Source organism: Lingula anatina, chromosome 2, assembly GCF_051362555.1.
Source record: "Lingula anatina isolate TDL-2025a chromosome 2, LinAna3.0, whole genome shotgun sequence".
Classification (NCBI taxonomy): domain Eukaryota; kingdom Metazoa; phylum Brachiopoda; class Lingulata; order Lingulida; family Lingulidae; genus Lingula; species Lingula anatina.
In genome coordinates, this window is record NC_141768.1 from 23277528 (window position 1) to 23297650 (window position 20123).

At 38.7% G+C, this 20123-nt stretch overlaps 2 protein-coding genes across 2 annotated transcripts; both read left to right on the forward strand.

Moving 5' to 3' along the window:
* Positions 1-37: 37 nt before the first annotated feature.
* On the forward strand, positions 38-4843 carry LOC147763482 (uncharacterized). The gene has a single exon (XM_087007197.1). It carries the CDS (start codon positions 3192-3194, stop codon positions 4200-4202), a length of 1011 nt encoding a protein of 336 aa, XP_086863323.1. The 5' UTR covers positions 38-3191; the 3' UTR covers positions 4203-4843.
* Positions 4844-8945: 4102 nt separating this feature from the next.
* LOC106164882 (uncharacterized) lies at positions 8946-19741 on the forward strand. The gene is made up of 5 exons (XM_013542924.2): positions 8946-9554; positions 10466-12731; positions 16382-16438; positions 17073-17336; positions 18013-19741. The coding sequence occupies exons 2-5, from the start codon at positions 12585-12587 to the stop codon at positions 19549-19551; spliced, it is 2007 nt and encodes a 668-aa protein (XP_013398378.2). The 5' UTR covers positions 8946-9554; positions 10466-12584; the 3' UTR covers positions 19552-19741.
* The last annotated feature ends 382 nt before the right edge of the window (positions 19742-20123 follow it).

Sequence of the window (20123 nt, forward strand, 5' to 3'; positions counted from 1 at the left end):
TTTGTAGCTTGCAGTAATGTGGAGGGTGGTACTTAAGTTTTTTCATTTTCCTTTGATAGAATTATGTCAAAACCACCTTTGAAATCGTTTTATCCAGACGTTTTCTAGGTCTATTCGAAAGTTCTATTTGGTCCTAGCTAAATCGTGTTTCTGTATATTATAGCGACTTTTTAAAACAATTATCATATATGATATGAAGGGTCCAAATTGATAGTTATACCCAGTTACTGGTGTCACCGACTTCGTTTGGTGGTTGTCAAAAAATAAAATTTAGTTGGACTGCTATGGAATCAGAAAATGGATTGGAGAGGGTGGAGCTTTTGTTAATTGACACAGAATGCAACGCGTGATCCGTGAACACCCGAAACCAGTTTCAATGTTATAAATATACCTCTGCGTTGGGGGATGGGAATGTATCAAGAATGCAAATCTCAGATAGGAAAATTGCCATTTGACCAAATGACACAGGTCGTGATTTCTAAATAATGCGTTTCATTGTAAAGAGTGTGGGAATAGTACATTACGCTACATTTCAATTAACATGTACTTACAAGGCAAGAAAGATGTAAATGTGTTATCACAGCAAGGATTGTCTGTTAACTTAGCGTTAAAGTCATAGAGAGAGACTAAAAAGTAATTTAGTAAAACAGACTGACAGAAAAGACGACGGCATTGCAGTTGTTGAGATTCTTATCTGCAGCATTCCAATTACTGCATCTTTACAGCAGTGCCAAGCATGATACTGGAGCCGAGTGGAAGATAAGTTGAAAAGATGGGTAATGGGGGCGTCTCGATAGTCCGAAGGTTCATTGGTCCGAAGGTTCATTGGTCCGAAAAGTGGTAACATTTTTATCGATTTTTTAATCAAGGGTTCATTGGTCCGAAGGTTCTATAGTGAACATTCGGACCAATGAACCTTCGGACTATTGAACCTTCGGACTATCGCTACGGTCCCTGGGTAATCCTGACATTTTTATTTTATTTTTTATTTTACATAGAATACACTCAAGATGCATGATACTTGCACAGAGTAATTGCATATCTTGGCATGCCTTCTAATATGTGCCCACAGAATAAGGGCCCAGTGCTGGTCTACTGAATGCATTGGAAGGCTCAACAAAGCAACTGCACCAAATATTATTTTGAGTGCGCAAAAAAGACACAAAAAAATTCCTGGGTCCCATATAATATAATGTTATATGAACAGTGCTAAGGTTAACAGTGCTAAGGTTAGCCAAAAGTATCGAGGTAAGTATATGGGGCGAATGTCACCTAAACAAAGTAAAGCCAGAGAAAACGGACTGGCGTTCCTGTCGGTGCAGTTTGTTATCCAAAGGGACCACTGCTGTTTAATTTAAGTCAAAGTAAATTTTTGGTCTAATTGCATAGAACTATTTTCTACATCGAAAGTTCTTAATATAAAAGGCCCCAGGTAACTACAAGTCAAGTCACTATTAGGCTCACATTTTGAAGGGATGTAAAAACACGGAGAGCATTGAATATGAAAAGATTTGTTTTAAATTTAATAATGAAGAAAGAAAATGTATGAACTGGAAAAATAAATATAAAGCAATGCACACATATAAACGAGATGATGTCAATGAACTCACAATCATAAACCTTATTACACATTTGGACAATAAAGCCCCTTGCAGTCATCAATTATCACTTATTATAATAGCTGTTTAAAGCACTTTGAATAAAACGGCATTCAAAGCCAAAAAAATATATGGAAAGCAGACCAAAATCCAACGTGAAATCTCTTTATACGAAAAATATACAACTTTGGGGACTACTCCTTTTTTTCATGGACATACACCTTTCGCCACAGACGATTTGGACCTTTTGTCAACGCGCCTTATGACAAGGCCTAGTCTATGACAGTATCTAATAAACGGTGAAAAGACGCTGGGAGCGTGGTTGTGCCTAATAAAAAAGACCAGGAGATAGGTAAACCTGTTCAGGAGGATAAAAAAATCCTATGATAAAACTAATCGTGAGCTAACATATAGATAAAATGCCCCGGTATAGAGGCTTTAGGCGTGTCAGCGGAAGCTCTGTTCGTAATTAGATTCACCACAGCACGCGTTCTCCACGCGTCCGCACGAGTCCGGCACGCGGGGAGTGGACAAACAGCAGCTAATTACTTCAAACAAAAGCCAAGTTTAGCGCGGTCAGAGGCGAAGATAATTGGCGTATCACTTTCATTCCTGTTGAAAATAAATATTGTTCCATTCTCTATCTTCTGTTGCAATTGTGATACAACCGCTTCCTGAAATCTTAGCACAGCTGCGATGTCGCAAAGTGAATTTAAACAACGTTTCATTTTTAATCAAAATACTATTGAATTTATCAATATGTTGTCCTTCTCCGGCAAAACACACTGATATCGAAGAGTACGCTTCTACTTTCAAATTAAGTTAAAGGTCACATCAGCATAAACATAAAACCCTGGATTTTATAGATATTGCGTTTTATAATAACGTTTACCCTTATAATTATTTGATTCTTGGATTAATATTAATAAATCTGTCTCATGAAATATATCACCGTGTTTTTGCCAATCAGTATATATACAGTATATATATATATATATATATATGAAAAGAAAACAAGAAAAGAAAAAAAATCACTAGGCTTACAAGAAGTTGAGAGTTAAGGATGACGGAAATAACCTTGAACATGAAATCGACGGAGCAAACTCATTGCCACTGAAGCAAAAACATTTTATGCATTACTCACACTTTAAGTTTTTTTCCTGTAATCAACTTAATTGTTGGTTATGTGGTTGAGGCGTGGTGTTACCTATCTGCACAGCGGGGACTATTAACCGCTGCTCAGCAATTTCTGGCGAAGCACCGTCGCTTCTTGTCCAGCAACAGTGGGCGGTGACGCCATGTTACTTACGTTTTCAAATCATTTCAATTTCTAAAAACTTTGCATTTTTGCTTATTTTCTCCATATATTAATTAAATAAGGAATTCGACAGCATTGTCATTTACAGCACCTACTAATGTTTCGTCTGTGCTTTCAAATCTCCTGGGGCCCATACTCTATTGTCAGCATGAGCCAGTTTTTCTCTATCTTTGTGCAGGACTTTCGTCATTTCGCCAAGTTGTCGATACAAATTTTCAAGCTAGCGCAATCTAATCTCTCCACTTCAAGATAAAGTAATTTGACTCAAATTAAACATGGCCCACGAGCTCCTCTGCTGGGCGTCTCTTTTGTGTCTAGACTCGGAAACTTTATCACTTCAAAAGAGAAGACATGCAGAAAACGCTGTTGGATTTAAAGCGCGCTACCTCAAGAAGAGGAGTAGTTTTACAACCAGAACTCCAAGAACACGGACACCTTCTACAAAGATGGCACTGATGGATAATTCACTGAATGCTTTTGGTCTTACACCGCCGACGGGACAAGCTCCTTGGACGCGCACGGACTGCAGTTTGCAGCAGCCGGCATTTGAAAACGCAATTGACTACCAAAATTTAGCGCAAAATAATGGAGACAGCCAAACCGTTTTGTACTACCAGATAAACTATAACAATAACATGGTTTGCTCTGCGCCACAGTGGGACGGAAACAATTTCCATGAGTACACAGGCGCACGTGAAATTCTGACCATTGAAACCAACACCGCAGAGCACTCCGTTGGCAGTTACAGCAGCCTTCCCCAGCAGAATCCTCATCCCAAGCAACAGTACCCGTGTGTCCACGGTGAACACGGGGATAATAAGTTGGTGCAGTACTCGCGCGGGGGAGCCACAGAACGCGAGAGAAACCGTATGCACTTGCTAAACGATGCGTTTGAGGAGCTGAGGAAGGTTGTCCCCAAGTCAAATCTCAGTGAGCACCAAAGGCTGTCGAAGATAGCCACCCTGCGTCTGGCGATCCACTACATTTCAGCTCTGACCAGCATACTGAAAAGTTCTGGCGCCGAGATCCGGCGGATTCAAGACATTCCAGCTCCAGAGCCAAGGCGTAAACGGGGGAGGTGCACCAGGAGAAAAATTCATAATTGCCACAGCTTCGACGCTCATTCATACGGTGGCAAAACTGGACGTGTTCAAAAGAAAAATAGACATTCCCAGCACATAAGCTATGAAGGTTTATCACATGACACGGAGGAAAGGAGCCAGTTTCCACTAACAATAGAAGCAGAAACCACTCCTAACTGCGTAAGAAATGAAACTGTGCGTTGAAATGGGATGTAAAATTTAAATGATATAATCTTCAAAGATAGATACAAATTTTGACAAATTTCAACATATAAAGAAAACAAGGTTTTCATTATCAAAATGAAAGCATATATTTAATTTGCGTGGTTAAAAAAGTATGAAATTCATTATGAATATTCGGTTTCAGAAATTATTGTTTGATTATTGAATTAAGGAAGATTTCGACCAATTCTAATATACAGAGAGCACGCAGTTTATTTAAATGTTACGATGTTATGTTATGTTATATTATATTATATTGTTTATTAAAATATTGACATAGGTTGAGTTTGTTTACAGAAAATTAATTGGATAATTTAAAATATGATGCTAATTTTTTAATTGATTGTTATTGTTTTTTGTCTTTTTAGCATGGGACTGGGTATCAGTGAATTTTCTTTTTTTTTCTTTTACTTTTAAAGAAATAAAGAAATCTTGCTTACTATGAAATGTTCTACTTTTCATTATCAGTCATCCAGTTATTTTATTCTGATATTAAGAATAAATATTTCAAGAATGCGTTGTGATTTAAAGATATAATTTCAATTAAAAGTCAACACTTAAAAGTAGCCGTTACAGAAGGGCATTCTATCTTCTGCTTTTCTACATCTGATGGAAAGAGTCTTCCTAAGCAGTCATTCTTTGCTAGTGGTGCACTGCAGGGGGGCCATAACAAGAATGTTATTTAAATTTAGATAGCCAACCAAATTCTCATGACATCGTTGTGTATGTTTCAATAACAAATCAAAGAAGCTGCATGAGCAAGGAGGATGTTGTTATAAAAGCAAAAAAATAGAAAAAGCAGAAAATATATCGAAATAACCCTCAAAATGGCGTCCTTTTTTGTGGAATTTTGACCCTACCTCTATTTAAGAACAGTTTGTTTAGGGTTTGAATGGATTATTGAAGCAAGAAATACATCTACTGCAAGAAGATATAATAAACAGAATGTGCAAATTGTTATTTAAATAAAAACTTATTTGAAGTCACTGAAAAATGATCACAAAATTAGCTTAACTTACGATACATGCGGTGTCCCACCCCGATGAAAATTTCATCTAATCCTATCTTTCCGTATTAAAACTGTTCAATCGTCCAAAGTAGTATTTCGGTTAGTTTGTGTCACGAAGTCCATGATAATATCAGGTTTCTGAAGAATTTCACATTTATTGCTCAGCAAGGTCGATTTTTCTTCACCGCGTCCCAATATAACGTTCGCAACGCTGAAACTTCAGAGATCGATTTTTATCAGACGACTTTAAAATGCCGCGTGAAAATTATACATCGATAGCGATCTTCTTCCATACTCACTAACTGATGACGTCTTACACACGAATGGCTTCTTTTGCACACTAAAAAAACCAGCTCAAACTGGCGGGTGGCCCATTCTGATAACATATCACGCAATGACGCTGTCGAGATAGGATGCAGGGCACAGGTGTAATTCCCTCGATTTAACCGTCACAGGATTGTTTATTGGGATCTTCTTTGTATGAAGGTGAGAAATAATGAGTTTCGTTTCATTTTTCTTCAATTGTTTCAACATATTTGTGTACCGATTGATTTTTACCATTCTATAAGTAGGGTGACTTCGTCTGAACTTTCGTTTTGCGTCTGTTTCACATGGGGGACTAAAGGTCATATTGAACATGGTGACGCGGTGATACCGTATTCATGTTCTCTTGTTCTCGAGAACTCAATCATCGAAATTGAATTACTTTTTTTTAGTTTTGTCTTAAATTAAGCTGCTACACTGTATTCCGTGCGTTTAAAATTTAACCGTCTGTAAAAACAGCAATAATGGATTACTAGCAACACTCAGGCCTTCCCAACTACCAGACTCGGCACCTACGGGTCCAGAATAAACCGGTATATCTGACCATACTACCCGTTTTCAAGGTGTGTGTCAGATCGCATAAAAGAGTATCATACCCTATCACAAATTCTGTAAGCCTACCTATCGCGCCTCGTTTTCGTCAAGTAGGAGTCGTATGAATACAACAGACGACTCCCTCAATCAGGGGGTGGAAACGCGCTACTTATATGATTAAGACGAGCCTAGCCGTCAGTACCGGTTATTGTTTTGTGACCTTGAGGAGCAATTAGGTTTGGTCGTTGCGGCACGCATGAACAGTAGTTGAACTACCACACCTGGGTCTTTTGTTTTTGACAACTGTTCACTCGTCATCGAGGCGCTTGTTCAAGACTACAGGCTGATATCTACTAGTACTACCAGTGGCTTCATTAGTAACGTTCCCACAATACTTAAGTTTTCTGTCCGTGCGTACAAACCCTGAAAAAGAACAGCCTCGCTGACGAGAACAATGGACGTTTCTCACCCCTCTCTAGGATTACCCCTGCCCTCAATCTCGTCCATCCCGGTAGTCATGAAAATATTTAACCCCCGACAGAATATGCTTCCGCTATCAAAATTAGGTCTACTTTTCTAAATTAATATATAAGTTTGCAAGTTCTTATTTACAAAACATCATTGGCTATGTCCGAACCTAAATTTTATGTTAAAAATTGCGGTACTGTCAGATTTTAGCATAAACAGAGAAAATTGCAGCAGCGCATGAATCTAGATGAGATGCACTACTTTCCAACCCCGCTTAGGATCATTGTTATCACATCGCCCACCAGGCAAAATCGGTGTGGTGGCTGATACTCTGTAATGCGATCTGACACACACCTTGAAAACGGGTAGTGTTGTCTGATAAACCGGTTTATACTGGACCCGTAGGTGCCGAGTCTGGTAGTTGGGAAGGCCTGAACACTTACGTTACGCAATGAAGCACCGAAAATGGGTGAAGAAAATGTGTCTCAGTAATGCGTGTTTGCCACTCATAATGCACTGTACTTTGTTTGAATAAGCAATAAACTATTTGTGATCTTAGGTTATCCATTGTTCGTTATCAGAGTTAACAGATTCTTTGTGTGATTTTTTTTCAGAATCCCAAGAGTGGATGCCTTAGTGAGCACAGAACAGATATCACCATTGGTCTACATATGTCAGGAAGAATGTTATAATTATGAACTTTGTGTTACACTGAACTTCATTTTGTTAAATTTTGTATTTAACTGAACTTTATTGTGTTAAAATAATAATAAAAAAATAATAGTTCTGATAAAAAACTACAATCTGGAACATTCTTTAGATCAACTTTGTTCAGTGTGTGTCCCATATGACAGAGTTACAGTAAATAAAATATGTGCATTATTCCTCTGTGTTTGTCAATTCCATTTTAAAAGCATGTGAAAGTGGTGTGCTCCTCATGAATGAAGTGTGTATGGATAATAGCAAAAATATTGTTATTATTTACATGATTATTAAAAGTTTTTGTACCCGCGTCAATAACGTTACCGTGACCCACATATTCACCATTTTTATTAATTATGAAATGTGGATTAAATTCTTCAAAACCAGTTTTGAAGCATTGAGACAACACCCCCTTATGATTTAAACTAAAACTGAAAACATTCCATTAGACTTTCATTAGTTTGTGCAAAATATATTACCCAGGGTAACGGCGTCTTGGATTTGGTGGGTATAGCTGTTCAACTCTCCTGTGTGCCCTAAAAAGGGCAGCTGCTGTTTCCCTTTTTATGAAATGATAAACTGTGATGGTGTAGCTATCACATCGCAAAATTACAGCTTCCCAGAGAAAGTTTGAAATTTTCGGTCAAATTCAACATTTGGTAACCACTAGCAAAGAATGACAGTATTAAGATAAATATCGCGTAGCTTTTCTCTTCGCGCTCTTCGCCCGCTCTCTTTTACTACAATTCAAGACAGAATCATGTTCTGAGTGGGAGTTTTTCAGAGCAACTTTGTGACTACTCTCCTTCAATCGACTCCTCTATAAACACCTATCGTTGCATTTTGTAACAACTCGAATAAAATAAGTGACCCGATCAAAGAGGGACTGCTGCTCCCAGAACACTAAATTGCACAGGAGGCAAAGACTGAATCGAATGAGTGCAAAGAAAAAAGTTCTGAGACCGGTTCTTCTTGTTGGTCATGGAATGAAGGGTCAGAGAGTGTGCGAGGTCACTCAGATAAGCACGAGCAGGGTCACACATCAACTACGCCGGGGCATACATCAGCCTCGAGGTGATCGAATATTTTGTTCAAATCTGTTTATATAAGTCAAAAATATCCAGTTGTGAATAAAGAATCAAAGCAAATGTTGTTTATGTTGCACCCCAACCACGGGTACGTGGCGGGCCAAGACTACCGGGTTGTCCTCGTCTCGCTTTGATCCTTTTTGCGGGTGTGTTTCTCTTTCTTTTCCAAATTTTGCGTGTATAATGTGATTTAAAACGCGTTTTATTTCTATCCCCTAACCAGTTATGAAAACAAGAGAAATATCTTTACCTCCTTCAGTTTTTAAAAATTAGAATATTTATCCTCTACTAAGGTATGTTGCTTTTGCTGTATTTTATTCGTTTATCTGTTTTGCAGGGATATTTCCTTTACACACGATAACTTCAGATATAATACTTCACGCAAAAAGTTTGCCGAGTTTTGAGTGCATTTCCGTTGGTCCCACCAGGAGAAGGGATTGTCCTTGTTTGCTACTTTAGTTCAATTTCCATGTTGACTTTTATTATGTTTTGTATTATTCTATTAATTTTCTGTTTTGCTTTACGGAGACTTGAATAACTGCTAAACAATATCTGGTGACATACACCCGGTGCCAGCATAATGCATTTTGTGACTGATAAAAGCTCGCTCACAACACAAAAAAACGTGACCGAGGAAACATCAAAAATATTTTTCGGCAGTATTTCATATTGAATGGTGCTTTGTCCTTACCCTTCACAGTACTGGGGTCTGTTCTGCAACGTGGTGTCATGATACATGGGGTTGTTTACTTCGCTCAGAATGTTGATATTAGAGGCGAAGGCGGTTGTTTCTCTCACCTTTAAAACATCGACTGTTTGTCCACCTGGCGTCACAGTATAAGGAGAGAAAAGCGGAGTTATCAGCGCTGACCGCGTCGGTAATTTAATTTGACGCGTCACGGTACGTCAATCTCCAGCGTAGATGTCTTTCAGAAGGTTCGTGACCTGTGCTGCCTGACCGGCTACCGTTGCTGAATATATTACTTCCACATATTATAGGCGACTATACGGACACATTCAAGTTTGTAACAGGCGATTACTTAACATTCAATAACCTTTATAATACTCGATCCATTTGTGCTGCACGATATTTCTGCCTCACTTACCCAATAAAATATAATTAGTCTGCGAACTTGTACGTTTAACTCATAAGGACCAAGAACGACGAAGGATAACAAGGTCCGTGTGCATGTTGCACGAAAATTTGTGGTAAGTTTCAAGATATTTGATTAGAAGGAAATCCAATCCCGAAATTAAATTTCATGTTTAAAAAGGGCGATTTTTAAGGTTAGGTATCATTAAGAGAGAGAGAGAGATAAAGAAAAGCTATGTGTACTACCATCCTGCGGTTGTCAATTTGTTAATTTTTTTATTCGTTTTCCGTTGTAATTGCTCATTTTGATGAAATTTATGTTGCAATTAGTGAGGGAGAAAGTTTTTTTTTTCAAAATGAAGCGAGTCATAATTAACATGCACAGAAATTCGAGCTCACTCACAGTAACACATAACGACGACAGCCGAACAATCTTGATTTTTAAAAGTGGTCAAGAAATTTTTTTATATACATAAATCTTAAGTTGATAATTGTCACTTGTTGGTGTCGAAAGGGTAGACAATTGCAGTCAAAATCGATTCAAATCGCCTCCTCGCTTCTCAGGCAGAGGAGATATTGCGTGTCCCTCCATTGACTCAGAATATACACACAGGGAATTATTTTCCTAAAGCAGAGTTAGGATGTGTTTTAAAGTTTTGCAATCCCACTAAACGCCACGACTGCTGCTGTTCTATAGTTTTTGTTGAGACTGAAATGAAAGTGGTAGGGTTATTTTCTTAGACAAATTACCGTCCTTCTAAACAAAAAAGTGTGTTGTCTTGTGCAAAGCGAAGTTAGTCATGCCGATTCACTCATTTATTAATTCACATAAACAATATTTTGATTGCCTTACCTGCTTCAGCGTCAGTGTTACGCAATATGGCTTACAAATATTCGACCTGTAAGATTTTCGTACATGTGGAATATAAATTAATAATTGCATTTCATACATGTAAGAAACCGAAGAATTCGTACCTGATCCGATTGTTAGTGCCTTTTATGTTTACACCAGCTTTAATCATTCCAGCTCTAGGAGCATCTCAGATCAGAATTAATCCCACATCGCCACACCGAAACCTCCTCAAAGTACAGATAATGTAAATGGTACACAACGGTTGCAAAAGTTCGCAATAAGTAATTCTCTACAGGAATGACTTAAGTTCTGCGACACGATGCCATTACTCGATTCTTGTGAGAGCTGAACTTTTACTAGTCATGTCGCATGACAGATACGCAAGGGCTGTGGCCGTGAGTGCTGAACAAGAACGCTTGTTGCAGTTGAAACAAAATGAACTTTCCAAAGACAGAAAGTCAACAATACAATATTTCGAACGCGAGCGCCATGCTCTGCAGCAAGAATTGCGGGACATTCGAGCTAAAACGCCATATTTAAAGGAGGCTATTATAGCTGGAAAAGAGAGCGCACATGTCGATGACAGTGGACGCAGTTCGCCGAGAATCCAACCAACAGAAAGAGCACAGTCACGCCGAGCCAGAACTTCTCCCGCAGCGACCACATGTCTCCAGGGCCCGGCGTCTCGCCCATACTCTAGAGGCCAGCTGCAACACCCCCTGGCGAATACATTGAATGACAAAGTGACACAAGGGACGTTGAAGAGACTACGCCAGGCTGAACACATTTCTAAATCAATAGAAAGTGTGATAAGGCAGAAACTGGAACACAGACATACTCTGGCGAATTTGGTCAAAGAACACGCACAAACCACGAAAGCGCTAGACTCCTAGACGTCTTTCCCCTGCACCGTATTTTTGATTAGCAATCAGTGTAACAAACACGTTGGCACACACTCAGGATCAAATACTTGAAGAGTTATTTTTGCAAATTCGATTTGCAGGGAATGCACTGATCAAAGCAATGACAATCATGGGATATACCCCGAAGCACCGAAGCAATTGGATGTTGAAGTATGTCTCCTCTATCACATCAGAAGCAATTTCATGACAATCAGAGTGATGCTAGTAATATATCACTTTTCACCCAGTTCAATAGGTTTTCCCACCGAAGTTGACTACAACTTGCCTAGAACTTGCCACTTGCCTAGAACTTGCCGTCATTTGTCTGTCAACGAATTAAGCAACTACGTTTTACTAAATAAATACTGAAAATCCACAAAATGGTGTGCTTTATTTAACCGTTTTTCCTTTTTTTATTACCTTAGTTGCATTTTGTATTAATACATTAAGTGTGTGTGTGTGTGTGTGTGTGTGTGTGTGTGTGTGTGTGTGTGAGAGAGAGAGAGAGAGAGAGAGAGAGAGAGATTATCATTGACTCTATAGAGAAAATTACAAAAAAGGAAGTAAAGACATCTAGTTAATGGTCAGTTGCTGAACTGAACTTCTTGATCCCACTCCTACGACTATAATGGGTTGTAAATAATGGAATATTGATCGCTGAATGTTTTTCACACAGGTTTTTGGCAAGGAAAACTGGTCTGGAAAATGTGCACATAATATTCCGAAAAGTAACACTCAATATACGTATATTGGGTCTGAGATGAAAAACACTCTAAAAGTGAGACCGATTAAATAAATCCCGTGTTTGCCAATAGGGACGGTTTTCTGATATTTCTGACCTTTCACATTTAAGTGGATCCATAAATGCGCCGAATAATAAGCATCGCTTCCTGTTTGGGTCAGTAACTAACACGATGAACGCATTTCTTGGAATTCTACAACCATGTGTATGAGTGAATAGCCATATATACATATATATCTATTTTATTAACAGATACAGGTAAATTATGTAAACTGGCCATGTAGATATGGATCAATCATTCACAATATTGTAGGAGTACTGAGACATATTAACGGGACAAGAAGCAGTAGAACGATGTGGAATTACGTACAAGGAAACAAAAGCAAATGCCATAGAAACGCTGCCAGTATTCTAAGCCTTTTCGATCGCTTATTTGTGAAGTACAGCAGCTTATGAGAGTGACTGGCGTGAGACGCCAGCTAGAACGCCGTAGTAATCGATCATCTTTCCATAGCTGATATTTAAAGAGAGTTCGTCTTTGATTTCTACATTTTCTTATCATTGACCGCTAAGAGCTAAACGCTTACGAGGAAATGTATTAGTTTGACCGTCCCGGCCTGAAGGTAGATGAAGTAACAACCACGGCCTAATGCAGGCGATCATAGCGGCCGTGGTGGGCCTGTCCATATTCCACCTGGTGCTTGGGGCCGTAAGCGTCTGTCTAGGGGTGGTTGCCAGTATCCAGGCAGAGGTATGGCTTGCCCACAGTGTCTCACCCATATGGAGCGGGGGATTTGTAAGTATTTCAGCCACCTATACCCAGGGGAATACAGTGTAAATTGAGGGGCGGGAGAGTCGATCTCAGATCGATGAAATGTTATATAAACCTTGTAATGTTATTAATTGGTAATAGTGAAACTTACTGTCGTTTGCCAGCATTCTAACAGTAATGTTCGGATAGATGAGTGGAGAAAAAGTAGATTAAATGAATATGATATACCCCAGTATATACATATTACATTGTACGACTTCAGGTACGAAGTACATTTTCTGATCCTTATTGAAAATTTTTGGCAAAAATACTTATATCACCGTGTCCAAGGAACATAAGATACAGAATTTATTGCCTTTAGTACACAGGCTTTCCTCCGACCCTTATTCCTGATTATTTGCATTCGTCAAAGATATATTACCATTACTACATGAATATGTAACTTTGTCTGAACAAAATACTTAGCCATAAGCAACATTAATAAAACATATATACAGTTTAAATATCAAATTCAAACAGCTCGATTCTCCATTTTATGATGACTTATATAAGATATTCTGAATAGTGACATCGCAACCTTTGAATCATTTGTGAGGCTAATGGGTATAACAGAGATTAGAAAACTGAGAAAAATAGCCAAGTACATGTTAAAGACATGTACAGCTAATCGTGGACAAGGGGATTATTACATCCATTACATGTATTATTTTTCTCACTTTGTCGGGTACTCTGCTTGACACGAGAAAGAACTAATATCCGCTGTAATAACCAGATAATGAAGTTTTAAAAGTAGATGACGTGTATCAGTGAAGTCCTAGTAAGTCCTTATCAGTATTATCTGGCAACGTGACGACTGCTGTTTTGGAGACAATGCAAACCTGAAATTAATGCCCCACCTTTCTGGAAAGGTAGGGATTGTTGGATGTAAGACACGTTAAATAAAGCGTACAAACATGGGTCCTATATCGATCGATCTATAGATATATCTGTTGTTTGAACATCCTTTGCCACAATATTTTTAGATAACCATTACAGACCACAAATTAAACGGCTAAACTGGCATGGCAGACTTTATTAACTACAACAAGACCTGGCAAAAGGACCGTCTGGCTATCTACACACGTTGGTGCATACGAACAGCGTACGAAGTCGATAATTTCTATTGAATACGGCTCTCAGCAGAACTAGAGCAGTTGGATCCAATACGCCCTAGCATGTTTTCCAACTGCTTTGTGTTAATGAGAAATGTCGAAAATCAATTGTGCATGTTTGGTCTCGCATATCACAAGGGTTATTCATTAACAGGAAAATGTCAAAGAGAGAGAGAGAGAGTTGAAAAACTACCTCAAACAGGCAATCATGCTGTGTTTTAGTTTTCATTACAAGTCTTGTTTATTTGTGTCTTGTTTATTTGTTTTTCATGAAGACAACTGAAACACACGCCAAACATTACACAACATGATGTTACAAAACATGATGCACAACTCATATAGGGTAGAGACAAGAGACTTTAAGCACGGAATGAACATTCCAGATATGTAATGTAAGAAACACACGATAATCAAAGGCAGAGTAAGACTACACCAAGGCAAGATGCAAAGATGCATGCATTATGAGATGGAATCCATTTCATTGTGACTCTCTCAGACAAAGGTTGGCACAAAAGATGATCTGCCACTTTGTCACAGGTTCTCCGAAGAAATGCATGTTCATGTGTATCTAAAGTTTATCTAAAGTTCACCAGATTTTCTAAGCTTTCCCTCATTCCATTTTCAGAAAAGAGAGCGATAAGACGTGTTGAGTTGGCGTTGCCTTCTCTTTACACATAGGCCTATATGAAAAGGACGGCATATTGTCTGGTTTCCCGTGTTCAGCGTTTAAAGGACTTCTTCCCTATCCTGTGTTAAATTTGAATCACCAAGCCCTGTTTGGTTGCGACTTTCTCACCTACGTTCGTTCCCAGCTTTCCCTCACATCCCCCTTCACATACACGCCATTACGACCTTTGACGGGTATCGCATTCTTTTAGCGACATGCCAAGTCAATTACAGTCGATAACATTCATAATGTCAATGTAAATGCACTGGAAAGACAGTCAGAATTATAATAAAATCGATCACTTTCCCATCCTGACAGTTTAATCAAAACAAAGATATTCATAAAAAATGTACAATTTTCCTCGTTACCAAGAGGCATTTTCCTGGGGTCTCCATCCGACAACGCTCGGCAGCTTCAAATAATCAGGACTTATTTTTCACAACAGTTTCTCTCTAGAAATGCCAAAACAAATCAAGACATTTATATTACATTATGAGTCCATTTCAAATCGCTTGAACATGTGCTTTCAACTCTCCGAGGAACCATCCTCTATCTGATCCGCTCCCATACATTGACAATAAAACACGAAAGGCGCCGGTCTCGCCGATATTTCATTTAACCGAAGTGGTGTTTATGGGAAATCACGAATGGAGAAGGACTCTGTTATAAAACCATGCACAATGAGAATATGAATATTTAATGTTCACAATTTTTCTAAAAAAGGAAAAGAATGGTAAACGTATGAGAATAATAACGCAAATAATGATGCATTAATAAATTATTAATGCAAAAAAGAATGCATTTTCAATATATATTTTTTTAATTTTCAGCACTGCGTTTTCCGTTTCCTATAACCAAAAATAAGTGCCGCTGCTAGAATGTAATATAGCTCCTTGAAAGACATTGTGAAGTCCAATTACAGTAAACCACACTAATGAATTACAGCCTAATGGACAAATTAATGTTTCGTTCCCATACAATACAAGCCAAAATAATGAACGCCAAATTAATGATCCAACTTATGTTTCGTTTCATATCACATGTTGACGTCTAAATAGATTGTATCAATACGTATGATGTTTGTGAAGAAAATATGCTGCACGTCGGGCTGATTTATGAAGGACTGGTTTGCATAACTATCCTGGGATTTGAAATTTTCAATTAAGGTTAAAAATAAGATAAGTTTGAGTACAAAGAATATTATCAGGTTTTTGACATACAAACTCCGTGGTAAATGAATCCCTTGAGAATATCAAGCAGAAAAATGAGAATAAATGTAGGAAGATGCCCTATAAATGCGGTAAAAATGAAAACGTGACAGTCTGGATGAGGTGACAGTTTTCAACCACATGCTGCCTTGCTATCTTGTCTGCAAATAGGCTGTGGCTAGCATGATGTGATATTCTATTGAAACTGAACAATACGTTTCCGCTTTTCTGCGATAAAACTCAATCTTGCGATTCTTATTAGTGCACTGAATGAGATCGCGTTTATCATTATTATTGCAGTGGAAGATGAGAATTTCTGCAGTTACCGCGACAGTCTTTGCAGAAAATTGCGGCTGACGTTTTCAGAGTGTCATTTAATCAAGGAAAGCTACATGATGGAATTGGACTAAAAATGATGAATGTGATCAGAGCTGAAAAAGGCCAATTTCATTTATATGTAAATTGCGCATGGGGAGTATTTTTAATGTTATATCCTATCGTTTAGCATACTGATGTGAATAGAATGAAAAATGTCTTTTATTTTAGTTGCTTCTCACTCTTTTCTATCTGTCTGTCTGTCCGTCCGTCTGTCTGTCCCCCATCATGCTACTGATTTACTTAACGTTTGATTCCTTGGTCTTATTTCAGTTTATCCTCACTGGAATTCTTGGTTTCGCCTGCGCGAAGAAGAAATCCGCATACTTGGTAAGATTACGTAAAGTACATGGTGTACACGCAAACGCTACTGAATGTCAGTGTTTATTTTTAAAGAGAAATATCATGTTAAGTTCTGATGATATCGTTACAATCATGGTATTATGCGTCCGCTGACTAAAACTAACGTCTACAGAGGGTAGTAAAAAACATCAGTGTAAAGCACCTTTCAGCTAAGTTGGGGAATTAAAGTGCTATGTAAAACTTTTAAATCCTTTGACACTTTAGATTAAAGTACGCCCTTTGCGTATATAAATCTATGTTATGTATTTGATTTATCATAATATCTGTCGTGCAGTTAAATAATTTTCCATGTCTCTTTTTTTGTGTGTAATATTTAATCTGATAGGGTGTTATTACGCCTACGACATGTTTCAGCAGTTAAGTTAGTCTTGCAATGGACTCCCTCACTAAAGTCAATTTACAACTGTCAATCAAATTGCGATAATAGAACCCTTTTTTCTTTTTTTGTTGATAAAATATCTGTATTTTCAGTAAAAAGCTTGATGAGATAGAGAAGAAAATTAAAATGAATGAGGAAAGCGATACATGTTACTTACGCAAAGCAAAATATTTGTTAAAGCATTACATCAAATACTTCAAAAAGAATTATCTTGATTTTCAGATCCTGTGTTTTACTGCCTTTTCTGTGGTCTCCTTGGTGACGGCAGTGGTCAGTATACAACTACTTCGTCTCGGACTGGTTAATCACACCAACGATGGGAATACCTTTCAAAAGGAAAAGAAGGACTTCTTAATTATCGTTGCCTTGGCAACAGCCGGAACCGAGTGCCTCATATGTATCATATCGTCCTTTGTTAGTTGTCGGGTGGCCAGAGCAGCCAAGAAAGAACTTTTCAAAAAGAGAGAGGGAACGTTCAGCGTACAGGTACTGGGAGAGAAAGACATTGTTGTCGCCTTCACTAAAACTTCCAGTGGAAGTGACGAACGAGACAGGTGTACGTCGGAAACTGAATGACCGGCTTGTTCAATGTTGTAAAACCTTCAAAATTTATAGAATTGTTCTTGGACTGACATTCCAGTTTTTGCAAAAGTGTCTGTCGTATTGTAATGTAGCCTATAGGAAGATATGAAGAGCATTTAGCAATAACGCTATACTCCAAAAACGTTCAGGTGTTACAGCCAAGAATCCAGTCGATGTGTGCGTCTATTCTAGATAGTGTTAGCAAAAGTCTTCCAGTGTTCATGTTGTGGTCTCAATCCTGTCCGCAAACTGACGTATCATGTAAGTTGCTTTTTTGTCACTTATTCTCTTCTGCACAATATAGCTGTATATTTGTCGCCACCCCGATTAATCAATTTCAGCAATAGTTATTATTTTATTATTTTTTTTACTTATTTATGCTTTCGTGAAGCTTCTGGTGTTCTTTATTGACCTTTGTTGTCACATCCGTGTGTCTTTTCATATTCCAAAATAAAAATGAAAAAATAATAATTACAATAAAGGAAGCAGTCCATTTTGAAATATGTCTAAACACCTCAATTGCCAGTATATTGTTGTTTGTTATAAACGATTTTAATGCTTTATTCCCGTGTTTCTCCAGGACATATGTGTGAATGAAGACCAGTTTATGAGCAACTCGGATTTGGGAGAACTGAACCCTGCTATGGAGGGTAATGGAATTCTTGAGAGAGAATGCCAGCCGTCTGAATGTGGAAACATGTGGACGACATACTTTGGACAGGTGACGCCCACTATGATTGACGTCCAAGGTAAAGATAGTCACCCTAGTCACCTTAAAATTGACACCCCACACACACTTCCTGATGTACGCCTTCAGCCCCCATCTGGTTTACCTGACAAACTAGGCGACAGAATTGTCTCAGAGGCGTTACGAAGTCACGGAGGTAGCATACGTGGGAATGAGAATACCATGAATACTTCATTATGTGGTGACGAAAAGGAAGCTTCAAATTCTGTTTCGAAGTGTCGTCACGACATGGGATCGATAGGTATGGAGAACGACAACACGCGGACTGCGCTAGCTAACTCGGTTGAAGCAAGTGCCGAATCGCTTGAAGATGTTTTATTTTCTTTGTCCGAAGACAAATCGATTGTGTCCCCATCCCCATCCCCAGACATTGTGATTAACGGCGCAGATGGAAAGACACAAATAAAAGTATCTTTTACTGAAATGTCACTGCAATCTGGATACATCGCTCAAAGTAGAAGGCAAAGATCCTTCCAAACCAACTTTCACAAAAGAAAACACGAAGTTAAGGATGAAAAGAGAAAACCAACGAGTCTAAAAGACATAAATCAAATTAAAGATGAAAATCATTGTGCCGTAAACGATAATCATATTTCTGGGGAAAGAAAAAAGCGAAAGTTACCTGTCGTCTCTACGCCCAACGGTGAGAGTGCGTTGGCGTCAAGTGAAGCGTCTTCAACGACAGCTAAAAAACGATCAAGCGCTGAAGTAAATATTGCTGAGGATCAAAGTACAGAGCACATGACTTCTAATTCCGCACAAATAAATCAACTCGAAACTTACAAGAACGCCGATTCCAAGCGCCAGACAATTCCTGCTAGTGATTTGTCTGTTTCCAAGAGAAACTCTCGCTACATTTTTACTCAGGTCCAAGATGAAGGTGAATATCCAAAACCCAAGTCAAAAATCAACAGGTTGTCCGGCAGTAAGAGCTCTCATGGGGCGAAGGAGAGACGCTCGACCCAATCGGCAGAAACCAAGGTCGCATCGAGACACATGGGCATGATTTCAATACCGAACCCTTCTATTAAAAAGCATAGACGTCACTCTCTTCACACAGCCCTCGACCCTATCGTCGAGAACCCGGCTGACATGAACGAGCCGAGTATGCCGTCCATACGGAGCAGCCCGAACCTGACGGAGGCAATAACAGAAATCAGCGTCAATGTCCCACCAACTGCATGGAGCGACATTCCTGACGTAAACGAAGAACAAAATGTATCGCCTGGTGACGCTAAAAACCGTTTGATTGACAGACCTGGGCGTTCACCCCGAGTTTTCTCCGAAGAGTTTTCGTGTGTTGTTCACGAACCCCCGTATGTGGAAGATAACGGCGCACATTCTCAAAACTATGTGACTAGTTGGCACTGAATTGGAGAAAATGTTATACATTTTATTAAGATTGGACAGCAGCCCAAAAATGAACAACCTCGTACAATGCATGCTGCAAAAAAAATATCGGACGATTATTAAAAAATATCATTTAGGTATAATTAAACTTGTTGGGGTGTTTTACATCTTTGCTATTCGGTATAGCATAGTAAACAGTTACAACAACGTACGTGTGCATTTTGTTTTATTACCAAGAAAAGGAAATGCATTGGATGAACCTTCTAGTTGTATTTTCTCAAAAAACCCTCCATTTTAATTAACAAAATCGCACATTTGCCCCTGACCCCCACCTGTTACACAAATCCCAGCCCTATAAAGTATTGGCCTTTATTTTGCCTCCAGGGTCACTCCTTTCTCGGCCAGGGCTGCCAGCATATAGTGACCAGTAAATATTGCACTATATCCTGGGAGTTATGAATACGACATCCTCCGTGATCAATTCTGACAACCAGTTCAAAACATCGCGACCTTTATCTTGAGCTAGACAAAATTGATATAAATTGCTACACCAGAGTGAGCGACTGAGCTTAATTTTGAGGAAATAAGATTTT